The sequence below is a fragment of the Triturus cristatus genome, chromosome 2_1 (assembly GCF_964204655.1).
Source record: "Triturus cristatus chromosome 2_1, aTriCri1.1, whole genome shotgun sequence".
NCBI lineage: Eukaryota > Metazoa > Chordata > Amphibia > Caudata > Salamandridae > Triturus > Triturus cristatus.
This window is the reverse complement of record NC_140581.1, coordinates 313869449-313883557: the sequence shown is the minus strand read 5'-3', so window position 1 is coordinate 313883557 and position 14109 is coordinate 313869449. Positions and strand designations below refer to the sequence as shown.

The 14109-nt window shown below is 40.7% G+C and overlaps 1 protein-coding gene across 4 annotated transcripts in view; it reads right to left on the bottom strand.

The window, feature by feature from the left end:
* ZBTB35 (zinc finger and BTB domain containing 35) overlaps positions 1-14109 on the bottom strand; it is a 164993-nt gene that overhangs the window by 23159 nt on the left and 127725 nt on the right. For all 4 annotated transcript variants that reach the window (XM_085631207.1, XM_085631204.1, XM_085631206.1 and 1 more), the window contains one exon: positions 13388-13518. In XM_085631207.1, the coding sequence (XP_085487333.1) occupies positions 13388-13518 (131 nt within the window). The remainder of the gene's footprint in view (positions 1-13387; positions 13519-14109) is intronic.

Sequence of the window (14109 nt, the reverse complement as noted above, 5' to 3'; positions counted from 1 at the left end):
CAGCTGCAGGAGTAGTGGCATCACCACAAAAGGTGTGACTGATCATCATAGGTATCTGGTCACATTAGTGGAACAGACTCAGTTGCCAAAGGCAACTGATGTGACAAAGGATTTAGCAAAGTTTGCCTAGGTAGTAACATCTACGGGAGTAAAGGGTATTGCAGGCCTCGTCTCTGGATTGAAACATGAAGTAGATGGAAGCTTTGAAGGTTACTTCTTAGGAATATGAGATGATTTTTTAAATGAATTGTAATCAGCACGCAAGGTTAGAGGCACCTGAATTAGATCCTCACAGGATGCATTTGCTGGCTGATCGTATTTGTCATGTCCAGAATAGCAACAATTAGCATCATCATAATTCTCTTTGGAGGTTTGATAGTAAACCTTTGGTGTCTGGGTTCTTGATGGGACCAGGATCCATGGAAAATATTCTCTTCACAGCCTCATTATTCTAGATCTTGGTACTTCACCTTCAATCATGTGGGACTATATGCTGGTCCGAAGGGACCATGATCGTCTGACTCTTCTGTATCCAAAAGACGTTGTGGCGGGTAACACAATACTTCACTTGAGGTATGTTCTGGCACAAGAGTTACTGGAATACCTTTTTCTAAAATTAGGATTAATTTTGAAGTTTTTGGTGTGGTCATAACTGGTCTTGTCACTGGTATGGTCATCGTTAGTTTTCCTGTCAGTTCAGTGATAATTAATGGCGTCTTGGATAAAGTCTGAGACTGCATTGTTGCAGACAGTCGTCAATGGCAATGTAGCGGACTCTGCAGACGGCTGAACTGTCTTCTTTGATGACAGTCTTGTCGATGGTACTGTCAACAGTGGTTTCGTCGCCGTTAACAAGATGTTGGCAGTTTAGTTGTTGTCACTGGCTCTATGAATACCGTCTTTTTAGGAGTGGCTGGCTCAGAGAGCGGCTTAAGAAAATTGACTTTAATGCCAACAAAGGGTGGTCAGAGTGGGAATAGGCTTTTTGTAATATTTCCTGATGTCTTGTAGGAGGGCCTTCACATTCTTCTTTAGGGTTATGAGCATCTCCAGATTTTGATTTTCAGAGCTACAATAACGGTCTAGCCTCTATTTTTAATAGCCTCTGTAGAAAAGGTTCTAAAGATCTTCCAATCTATTGTCTTGTCGACAGAATAAGGCAGCATATACAGTCAAAGTTAAGCTTCTTTCTAAAAAGACCTTTTTTGGAGGATTCAGAAATGGTCCTATTTGTTCCAGTTCAGGAATTTTAAAACAAAGTTTGTTCTGCAAGCGTTGTGAGTTTAGTTGCAAGTCTTATTTTCCAGATATTCCTTCGTACACAAACAGTCAGTACGTTTCACCCTTCACAAGGGCTTCTTCAGGGCAAAGGTAAGAAGGCCAGACTCATGTCTCAGTTGGCAGAATTCAACAATCTGTGTTATTGTGAAACGTCACTGTAGTTGGACGCTGTCTCCATACATGAGGCGAAAACCCTGTCCGAAAGCACTGCTGCCGGACAGGGTTTCCGCGGACACACGCCGATTTACAAGTACTCTACTTATCTACACTGGAGGCTCCCTTATGCCACAAGACCTAGCTTTTTCGCCATTCTTGAAGACGTACATTCTTATTGGACTGAGGAAATTTGAATACTCACCCTTGTGAAGGGTGAAACGAGTTGGCGGTGTGTGTACAAAGGAATATCTGGAAAATAAAGACTTACAACTAAACTCACAACGCCTGTGGACCAAACTTTGTTTTGTGTGCACTGGAATTTGTTGTTTTTATGTGTTGCCTCTCATCAATCTTTCTCTTGAATTAATTTGTGGTCATGTGGCAGCTGGCCATTTGAGGTGGGCAATACGAGTTCAAAGTACCTTTTTTTAGTGACAGTTGCTGTCTCAGCCTGCTGCCCTCTGCCTTTTTGAGACTTTAGTATACTGCCTTTTCTCTTTACCCAACAATGTCTCTCTCCAACCATTTTAATTACCTCCAACAACGCCTACTCTCTCCCTTATCATGCAAGTCCCTCACTCATTACCACCGCTTGGTGCTCTTCCCCCCTTCCAAACAGATATATTAAGTGCTCCTCTTTCTTGCTATTCCCTCAGCATCACTCCCTCTTTTCTGCCAACTCATCACTACCTGTCACCCGGTACACTTCCCTAACTCTGACCTCTGTCCATACACCGCCCAGGGCATCTTTTCCTCTAGTCCACTGAGCGCTACCCAACTCCTCCACTTTTAATATGGACTGACTGAGCAATGTTGATCATGCCTGATGCTCCTATTGCATATTTCCTCTGCACACATGTTTATACTAGCAATTGCTTTGGTATTGTTTGCCTAGTGCTTCTATTATGCCAGTTACCTTATTTTTTTGGGATGTGTAGTCCTTTTTTTAACGACTCATCGAAATAAATTCCAGATCATTGAGAGAATGGGAGAACTGTGGCCAAAACAACAAAGCAAGAGCTGGTATCACACGCAAAACAAGATTTGACAAATAACATTTTCAGTTATAATCAAAATGTATTGACTTTGCACTGATACCTTCTGTAACCTTGATTGCAGTGTGTTGCAAGAGGGAAATGGCTCTATGTTATACTGTTTTATACTGGTACACAAGTGATTTACAGAGCTACATACATTCAGCTGCACAGTATACCATTTGATATGCACCGTATGCATTTTTTCCTCTAGAAAATTACTGATTTGCATAAACATTGTAATGTTCACATTGATAGTATGTGTCTCAGAGCCAGCATTCAACTGTACAATCAGCAGCGGCCGGCACAGGGAAGCGTGAGGGGGTGGGGCAGGGCGTGGCGGTTCGACTTCCCCCTCCCACCCTGCCCCACCGCATTTACCAGTGCCAGACGCCGCTGTGTACAATACACAATCAGAGGGATCATGAGACGAGAGGTGGGGGAGGACCTCGTTGAAAAGGGTGAAAAATAATAAAGCCGCAGCAGGTCCAATGCAGTCATAATGTGAAGGGGAGGGGATGCAGGTAATGGGACATCCATGACAGACAGAAAATCAACACAAACTAACAGTTCAAAAGTAAACAAAAAACGGATCATCCTGCTGGAGTGTGTGTGTCAAGGTTTAGCAACTAGCTCGTGATTATGGTGGTTATGGCGAGGACCCGCTTCATCTCCACCAAATCAGATGGCAGGTCAAGATCGGTGCAGGGGACATATGTGGGGCAGAGTAGGCTGTCGGTAGTCAATGGCTAGAGGCATCTGTTCAAACATTAACACTATCAGGGGCTGCAAGGAGAGCGCCTAAGTTGTTAATCAAGGAACAATGTTGTAGGATGGCATCCCATGCTTATGCAAACTCCAGGACCCTAGATGCCCCGTCGTGCTTTCACTGCAATGCAGCCCATTTACATTCTGCTCACTTAATCAATTCCTTCTGTTACATCAGAAGTCTAGGCCCATGTGAGGATTTCCAGGTAAGGGACAGTTTGTGACAAGCCAAAACTAGTGCTAAGTCAGTGAATCTTGACATGGCAGCCTTCACTCAAGGTCTGGGAAGGAGTCCCAACAGGCAGTGAGTCAGGGTTTTAAAGATGTTTCAACCAGTGGCTTTGGATATGTAACCTGTGATAGTATCTCAATAGGTGAGGGGCGAAGGACAATCAAGCACTATGAGATAGACGTCCAACCCCACTATGTCACACCGCGGACATGATACGTGTGCTGCAAAAAGCATGTGATCCTCCTGGGGTAATGAAGACACTATGTAGGAAATAATACTGTTTACATTTTAATCTGGTGTACTCAGAGGTTCGTGGGGTGGCGTTCTGAATGGCTTCACGATTTGTCGGAATAGCAATATTCTCTGCCCAGTGTTCGCGCAGCCCTTGCAGGGCAATCCTGGTCTGCTGCAGCAGCGAATCATACAGAAATGAGATTGCTGGTTCCTTCCGGCTGTTGTGCAGATAACCATAAGCAATGAGGAAACAGTGGTTCAGACACCCCACCTTCCATCTTGCTCAAATCGTGGCCCTTCTGGCTCCATAGAGCAAGAAGTGCTGGAGAGAAAGCTCAATCATCAACAAGATGCTTGAAGCCCTTGTGTGTTAGTCTCAAAGAGCACCGCCAGGTGCTCAGCACTCCACCACTCCAAGTCCTCAAGAGGGGGCAAAATGGGAATAACTATGATCGAGAGCTCACAAACGTAAAGGGATTCTAGTGCTGTTATGCTGAAGCGCCCAAGCATATCTAAGCATGGCAATCGTATTTTGTCCACAGGATTCTGTGGCCTCCAAGACGGCTATAGTCTGAATTGTAGTCATGTGGTCCACGAGGGAATTCCAGGGTCTCCTACTCCAGGGGCGCCCCATCGTACGTCCCTCCATCTCGCTGACCATACAAGTTGTGAAGTCAAGGACCATAGTTTGTAATCTACTACTGCCCAGCCCTCCCTCTGCAGAGGGTCTGGACATGAAGAACCTGCATCATTTTGTGCTCCAAAGTAAAGGCAGAAGTAGCTCATCTATTTTACGAAAGATGGCCCGAGACACTTGAATGGGGAGGATGACAAAGTAGTATAGGAGGCACAGGAGGACCACCATTTTTGCCCTGATGTAACTAGGCTTCAGATCAACAGATCTGTATCTTCAGGTATCTGAAAGTGCGTGGGTCCCAGCGACTCTTGCCCCCCAGTTCCGGGGGCTTAGTATCTACGCATTGGAATGTATAAGGAATAGCCATTCTATTTACCTTAATTGACTTGGAGTTCACAAAACACCTTACCGAAAAGGGAAAGCTCCTCATAGGTGCCCTCTACATCAGATCATTCTCAGCAGAGATATAACAGGATATCATCTACATACAATGCGATAGAGGGAATTCCATCGAGTTGTAGGCCATAGAAGGAGTTACCCTGTCTGAACGTGTATAATGAGAACAATTTTCTTTATGTAAAATGAGTTCTGTGTAAATAATACAGCCCGCAACAAATCTTGCATGGGTTCTTTAATGGAACAACTATGAAAGTCAACCTAGTTTTGCCTATGCTGCTCACACTGAAATGTAGGGAGGCAGAAACAATGCCGGATGATTTGCATGTATTGAGGTTCCTGCTCTCCTTTGCCTCTTGAGATGATAAAATAGCCACTATTGCTCAAGATTTTATGCGCATGTGGATTGCGATGGTTAAAGTAGATCTTGAGTTTTATCACTTATCACAATCCACACATTCGACGATAGGTTATTCTCAGCAAAAGGGGCCCTATTCTTTATTAAAAGTTTGAGGTGCATGTTTCAGCAGTTCATAATTGACCCGGTAGTGACTGTAGATAGTGACACGGCATCAGACCCTATTTTTTATATTTTCCTTTTTCGCATTAGGTAATGAAGAAAAACAACTCATGTCGATTTTTCGAGTGGTGCATTTTCCACTTCAGGATTATGGCAGTTATTCAGTTATTACAAAAGCACAATTAAAGAGAAAAAAAAATGGTGGTACAAGTTGCAAGCTATATTCTAAAAGTTACAGCATTTATGTTGGCACAGCATGTTTTAGTAAATTTCACAATTACTCCATTTCAGTTTCTTTTTTCTGCAGAACCACAGCAGCAATGAGGGTGGAGGATTCCACTGTTACAGGGGGAAAGCCCACTGTATGGCAGGAATATATTGGGGTGGAATTTACCAATCCTAATATCAGGTTCCACCCTCACCCCTCAACTCTCAAATGTTTCTGCTCGAGTGCGGACTACAGCATCCCATCGGCAAGTGAGAGGATCTTTGATTCTTTTGGGTGTTGTTTTTACATATGTGCTAGGAGAGTGAGGCTAACTCCCAATATCGTTCCACTTGCATTCGTGAATGGCTGCACTTGTTGGCTCGGATAGGGTGCTACCCGTAAAATGGCATGTGATCGTATCGATCCCATGCCATTGTCTAACCCAAAATGCCGTGAAAACCTCAAACTTGGATTAAAAACACACACTCAGACTAGGGAGAATGTTGGGTGAAAGGAAACGTGTGGCTTTCTGCAGATTACAGAATATGGGTAAGATGTGGTCTTTAGTTAAAGCTTACGGCAAGTGTTTCCAAGTTTAAAAAAAAAAATTAAAAATGGAAGCTGGTGAGAGCCACCCAAGTCACCCCATTCTGGATTCCCCCAGGTATCTAGTTTTAAAATGTGGATACCTTATGCAAGGCTGTGGAATTCCTATACCTCGATGCCCGGGACATATTCTTTTGGGTCAAGGGCAATATGCTTTCATGTGTATTTTGTCCTCGGGACAAGTAGGCCCAACTCCCTACAGCACAAACCCTTGGCAACCAGTTAACAGTACTACATTATGGATTAGTAAAGGGCATTGTCTACAGTGAAGGTAATATGCGTGTCCGTGAGTTAATGCTGTTCAAACTTGTATTTATGGTTCATTAATGCAACGCCTTTATTATTAGTGTGCGCACTAAAAGTAAATGTTGTAAGCTCAGCCTGCACTGCAGGCGGTGGTCCCAGTAAAAATGTGAACACACGTTTTCAAAATTTAGTAATATGAGGCTATGTACAATGCTCCCAGAATGTTCTGATCATATGCAAATATTTGCAGAAGCTTGAAAGCAAGAGTGATGATTCTTTGCTCTCAAAATGAATGCAAGTAGGAAAAAAAAAACCATTTTGCAAATCTACTTAAGATTTTAGGTACCATATCTTTGCAGCATCATCTAGTAACATTGATGTATGCTTGTATTTCCCAAAAATATTCATCATGGAAAATCAGTGTAACCAGTTGAAATAGGATTATGGGAAACAAAAACAAACAAGCATTGGCAAAGTCAATAGGTCGGAAATTGGTGGTCAGCCTTTTGGTTTGTCAAGGCGTGACTTGTTTAGGCATGGTTTTTGTAAAACCGTATCGGTGTGGGAGCTGCTAGGCCCTCACCGTTCTAACAAGCATTGGCAAAAGCAAAAATAGTTTTTGTTCTCAAAAAGCACACATTGCCACATCAATTCCGGGCACTTAACAAAACTACTTTGTTTGCCAATATGCTCCTTGTAAAAGAGCAGAATACAGCCACTCACAGTGAAGCCAGCTGATTGACCAAGATAAAGAGAGAGAGATAGAATTTTATTAAACACAAAATGTCATGGTTAACGCAAGGCCTAAATAGAGGCCCAATTATTAAAGAAAGGCTCAAAAGTGTATTCATGGTATATATCCTTGCATTAAGTGCATATATACAGTTTCCGTGAATTCACAAGAATTTACAGAAGTAGGCCAAGAAATAGTACTCCTAAAAAATATTTGTGAACTGCATTTTAGCATGAGCCAATGTGCACGTGTAGATTTGCTCATGTGAAAATCTGAATGTTTGAAGTTCACTTTTCCTCCAACCACTTTTTTTCCAACCCTGGAAAAAGTTTTACGTCTGCCACTGACAGGAGTAAATTTCCAACGTTTCTCAGTATGGGAAAAGATTACAAAAGAGTTGGTGAAAACCCATAACACATGCAAGTTAGTAGGTTTGCTCAGACTCAAAAGGGCATTCCAACCCTTGAAGTATTGCCTACCACTACCTTCAGTCCCAGTATGTAGACCTGCAGAAATGTAGCAACATAAGGGAATTGCTAGTATACAAACCGTACTATGGTACAAGCCCTGGCATAAATAGAGATGCTATATCAGAACTCTTACATAATGAGATGTGATAATACAGTGATGGAGCCCTAAGCGTGAACTGCTCCAAATAGCCAAAAAAGGCTCAGCACTGGAGAGGAAAATACCCAGCAGTTAAGGAGTTCACATTCTTGGCAATCACAAACAAACCGATAGGAGCATACTTTGGAATGGACTGAATATTAGAGAGTGCCCAAACGGGAATCTTGGCTACAAAAAACAAAAGCAAAAAATAACACCAGAAGCCGGCCCAGCAGCAATGGGTTACAAAAAGAGAGCAGCAACTGATAAGCGGAAAAGGCACATTTTTAGTGCTTTATGGTAAGGTAAATAAGAACAGATTGATTTAATGCCCAAATGCATATTATTCCATAGTGGACGCCCAACATGAGAAAAAACTTTGCTCGAGACTCTGGATTTCTTTATTGTTGGTAATGTGAACAATAATTGGAAATTGGAACACAAGTGCATGGATGGTTTGTAGTGTTGAAACGTGGAATCAAAGAAACTTTTAAACCATAAAAATCGTTTACCATACATAAGCTTTGACGACAACCCTGTCCTTAACAGGCAGCCAGTGTAGGTGGATCATAGCCTGTGAGCCAGGATCACATTTTCTCAGTTCACATACAAGTTTACTTCCATAAGTCAATTAGGTTTCTTAATTTAATGAGGATTTTGACAAGCCTGAATAATGTAGAATGCATAATTTAGCCTAGATAAATTACTTGGGAATTTACCGGTTTCAGGACACACGGCAACACTTTAATAGTTTTACGTTTCAGAAAAGTTGAGTTGATTTTATCTGAGGTTTCAAAGAATGCGGTTCAACAAGGTTAAAACCCAATGACAACTTTAGAAGTAGGGAAAGCCAGAACCAGAGAGCAGTGCCAAATTGAATTATACCATCTGTACACATACTTACCTACTAACAATAATTATTTCTTATCAGCATTAAGCTGGAGGGAATTAGCAGACTTCCACGTTTGTAATGCTGAGAAGTTGTTAAATGTTGAGCTGATCCAAAGGCATATTAATCTAAGCTTATGACCAGTTGTGTGTCAAAAAAATTGATCAAAGCTATTAGGGGCTGCATATAGATGTTGGAAAAACAGAGACGTCCTAAGGGACTCAACAAAAAGTCTCCTGAAAGTCCATGCGTAAAAGGTGTAAGCAACAATGATTAGATCAGATTTAGCAAAACAAAAAGTGAACCAGACTAGTACTGTACCCCAGGGTCTCGGGTAACCAGGATACCCGACCATATAATGATGACCAACTGAATCAAACACTGCTGGCTTAAATAGCATTACAGCTTCTGGAAACACCAAATCCATCACCAATTTAAACTAAACACTCCTCTCCTCAGGTGAAAGTGACTGGCTTGGCCAATGCTTGTTTGAGGATAGCAACCACTTTCTAGATTTGCCTTGAAAGCAGCAATACTAAATCCAGTTGTTGATGTTTAACAGTTCAGATATTATGCAAGGATTACATTTTTCTTAGATAATGCAAAATCATTCTTTGCATCTCAAGTTTTAGAATATTATCTTAGAGGATACAATAGCCTCCAATATAAGAGTAATTAAAATTGTGGAACCATATTCTATCACTAATTTGTCCCAAGTTCTAGAACACCAATATATTTCTCTTTATTAACTGCAGCATGTGTTAGATCAGGTAATCTAAAAAACATTATTAAATGTAGAACAAAATATTTTTAAACCATGTGCATACAAACTGCTGTGTACCAAACCGTATGTGTGCATTGTACACAAGCCACCTGATCTGGAACAGAGGTTTCTGTACAGTCAATGTGAAAAACCATCTTGCAAATGGATTGTCAGTGGATCTGCTTTATCCCAGTCTGTCATTTGAAAGAGGCCAGTCAAGTAGATGATGGCATTACCCGTAGGGGAAAAAGCAAGAATTGCCCAGAAATGGATGGGGTTAGAAGGTGGTGCAAGCATTGTCACTTCAATTTCCTTGCAAAGACTCCATTTGCTGCCACCCTCCACTCACAATATCTTAATTTTAACAATTCTCACAATACATGCAGGGATACAAAGTGCAAATACTACATTAAACATGGAATATGAAAACCCTCATTCAGGCTTTAGTAGCAGAAAGGAACCCTATCCCTTTAAGTTGATTTTTAAACCAAAAGATGTAGCTTGTTGGGTGGCAAGTTGAACAAAAATCTCAAATGTAGATTTTGGAGGACGGAGTTCAGAAGTGCGCAGCTAAAGAGCATTTGAAGCATTTCTTATTTGGTTAAAAATGGTATTCCTACTTATCACACTCAAACTTTCTCTTCACCCTGTAACTCAGAATACACCCTTTAGGTGATTTTAATTGTTTGGCCTCTTAAGCTGAAATTTTGCACAAGACGAAGACTCTAGACTCAAGTGATCATAGAGGGCTGAGAAGCAGGAACGTTATACTGTAACCTGGTCACTTTGGAACATACCTTATGGCTACACCCAAGCTCTCAAGTAGCTTCCTATCATTAATACATCTATAACCATTTCGCTGAAAATCCTCTAAGCAACAGGTAACAGTCATGGACAGAGGCAGATGGTTCTATAGGCACCAAAATCCTGTAGTCCATATGTGTAAAAGACTTCTGTAGACCATGGATAACCCCTTTTGAAAGGGGAGTTGACCAATTTAATCTAAAAATGGTTAAACACGGCTTTTTATACGTTAGGTTAATTCAGTCTACCTAAAAGCTGTACTGAGCCAGGACGATCAAAAGGAGTGAAGCAATCAAGAGTAGTAATGCTGGTCACAACGCATGCAAATTCATGTCAAATATATGTAATCCTATTCAAAGAGGACTTGAGCAGTAGAAAACGAACAAACAATGTAAGCAGAGTTTGGGGTGCAGTCACTCATTCCCCACTTCGACTCTTCTGTCCATACTTAAGGATGCCCTTACTGACAACTTCCTTCAGGGACGACATCTGCACTACTACACGAAAGTCTGATATTTAAAGGGACTGTGACGATTGTCAGAGACACTGTAGATCTGGTGTTCTGTGGGAGCAAAAGATCCACCAGATGGCTAATATTTGCATTTCCTCTCTGGAACTGTCAACACTGATACTAGCAGATGGTTCTCAGAGCTCTCCTTCCAAAAGGCTTCTGCGTGAATACCAGATGTAAAACAGATATTGTAGGATTGAAAAAGATGATGCATGCTCAGCTTTAGTCTAGAAATCATGTCAGCCCAGTTTTTGGTGCAATAAAATATGTTGGAGTGAACATCACACTTCCAGAGCAGCACCTCAAAAGGTCAGTTAACCATAATTTCCATACAGTGCCATAGGTAAGAAGCAAAGCACTTCCACAGAGGACCTGTATTTCTCAGTCCTCTTGTGTACCAATGTACTGCACAGAGCTTCCCTGAATCGGGCACACAAAACCACATGTAATCACTGCAGATTGAAGAAAAGAGACTACTGTAGTGACATTAAACAGTAGACGATTTCAACTCGCGTCTTCTATAAAGTACTACAATAGTGTCAACAACGGTAATAAAAACAAGCATTGGCATAGCCAATAGGTCTAAACTTTGGGACCTTATAAGTGTTAAGCCACGCAACAGTTGACACCAAGGATATTGTGCTGCATAACTAAATACTTGTATGTTCTGAGAGGCGAGACGCATTGGCAATGTTTTTATAGCAGAACTAGGTTTCTAAACACTACTGCAAAGTAATTGTGTGCTACTGAAAAATTGTGTTCTAGCTTTTTTGCTTAAAAAGCAAATGTGGAACAGCTTTACAATTAGTTTTAATGCTAAAGTAGCCTGAAAGCTAAAAATACAAAATGTACCTTCTGAGCAATGTGCAGTAATTGTTTTAGCATAAATAAAATACCCAATTAGAGCTTGGTAGTTTGGATTTTGTTTTTGAGCTATTGGCATTGCTAATATGTGTTGTTTTTTTGGCACCGTATCAGTGTGTAACCAATGATATTGGCAATGGTTTGTCCAGGAATAACTGACAAATGTTTGTCAGTTTGAATTTTATTGCAAGAATTTTTAGTTAACATTTTTAGTACTTTAAAGTAAGTTGAGTGGAACAAAATATTTATGATGTACATGTATACATGTTTTATAAATATATTCATTCTGTTACAATATCTTTAAATATTTTTGTAATAATGCCATTGCAAAATATTACTTCACATGTCTGCGGTAAATATGGCATACGTGCATTGGATAAGTCTTCCACATCTGTATTTGATCATAAACCAGTCTATTAGAAGTTCATTGCTAATATCTATAGATTGTTAAGGTTTCAGTATTGTGCACTTGTGTTATTGTAGATGGCCCCAGAAATCTGTGCACACGCAGCAGCCACAGGTTCAAATGAAAGCAGGCTGACTAAGTTTCATCTTTCCTATAACTTGAGAAGAGAGGGGCAGCATGTACTAGGAGAGAGCGCTTGTTTATATGGTGTGTGTGTAGAGAGCAGCCCCTGTTTTAATGTATTATACTAAAATACATGCTAGCAGATACTTTTGACAAAATACGATTATTTTTAGTGCAGCTGCTAGATATGTAGCACAGTTATTGGCAGAGATCAACAAGCCACAAACTTGTTTAGGAGAAGACTTAACAAGTGAGGGTGAGGGTGAGACAGGAATGGGGAGAGAGAGTAAACAAATATTTAAAAAGTGGGCGCAGCCATGCTAATTAAAAACAGATGGCCCCAGAAATCTGTGCGCACACAGCAGCCACAGGGTCAAATTAAATCAGGGCTGACTCTAAGTTTCATCCTTCCTATAACTTGAGAAGAGAGGCGGCATGGGCTAGGAGTGAGTGCTTGTTTATATGGTGTGTGTAGAGAGCAGCCCCTGTTTTAATGTATTATACAAAAATACATGCTAGCAGATACTTTTAACAAAGTACGTTTTTTTAAGTACAGCTGCTAGATATGTAGCACAGTAATTGGCAGAGATCAAAAAGCCACAAAGTTGTTTAAAAGGAACCGGTTGACAAAGGAGGGTGAGGGTGAGGGTGAGGCAGGCAGTGGAAGGGAAAGTAAAGAAATATAAACAAGCGCGTGCAGCCACGTTAATTACAAACAGACGGCTCCTGCGTGCCGCTGCTCGCTCCCGCAAGGTGGATGCCACCACGAGTGCTTGAAAAGTGCAGACCGATTTCTAAAGGTCAACTCCTAGAGCAGCGCGTGCGCGCTCCACTAGGCTCGACCTAAAGAAGAAGAAATTCAACAGATGAAGTTTTAAAAGGCAAATGCTGGAACTATGTACAGGATGCAGTAAAAACAAACCTTTTCATATCTTGTGAAAAAAAAATGCACAAGTCATTAACAAATACTTCCCAAAATAAGTATGCAGGTATGGTCAAATAACCAAATATCTATATATCCTCACAGAGCTTTTTTGTACACTTGATAATGTTTGGGGAGCCTGCTCAATATTTACCCCTAGGCGAGAAAACAACACAATTTCTCCCCTAATGTTGGAGTATTTTCTAACCTGTGCTTGGCTCTTGTAGAATCAAATCCATTTACGGAGACGCATTGCAATGGATTCCAGGGTAATAATATGCTAGTTGAGCTCTATACAATAATTTATAATTGTAAGAAAACATCCATTTGTACAATGCTGGGAAAAAAAAAAACAGAAAAGGCAAACTGTTTAAAAACGAATCTTCCCAGATGTGTTTCTAATAAATGAAACAATGATTTAATTTTAAAAGACAAATGAAATTCATACCTGACATTCGTAGAGTTTCTTCCGCCCCTTTTTTGCACCTATTCCAGACTGGCAGGCTGTCAAATGACATTTAAGTGTACTATTTCGGGCAAAACGTTCATGACAGTTTGGGCACTGGAAAGGTTTTTCACCTGTGGTGGGGATAACATTGCATACTGCTTTGAGCAAATAACTCTTTATGTAAGTCTATTTACATGTTTATATTAAACTATATACTTGATCGAACAGGTAAAGTTACTTTAAAATGGTACCCTCCGAGTTGGATTTTTAACAACATTGTAAATCGCTGGATACATGGAGTACACTTAAACACTGCAGACACTTTACTTGATTAATTAATACAACGTCTGAATATTGCCTCCAATACACCTGTGCTTGCTAACTATGTGGGTTTGCGGATTTGTTGCAATGCAGCAAATCCAAATGCAAAAGTTAAGGTTCCAATATTCATTATTTCTTCACAAGAAAAAACAAGTTTGTGCAAAGTCTCCCTGTCCCTCAAACCCCTTGGAAAAACCTAGGGATTGTGTGCACATTGACACTTTTTAGCAACACTTAAGACTGGTGCATTTAGGTGTTAATTTTGAAATATATATAACTGTGGGAAAGACACTGCAAACTTTTGTAAGTACCTACCATGTGATGACGTATGTAGTTACTTCACTTAAACTGCATTTCCCACACAGCCCCAGTGACAATTCTAGGTGTCACTTATGAATGTG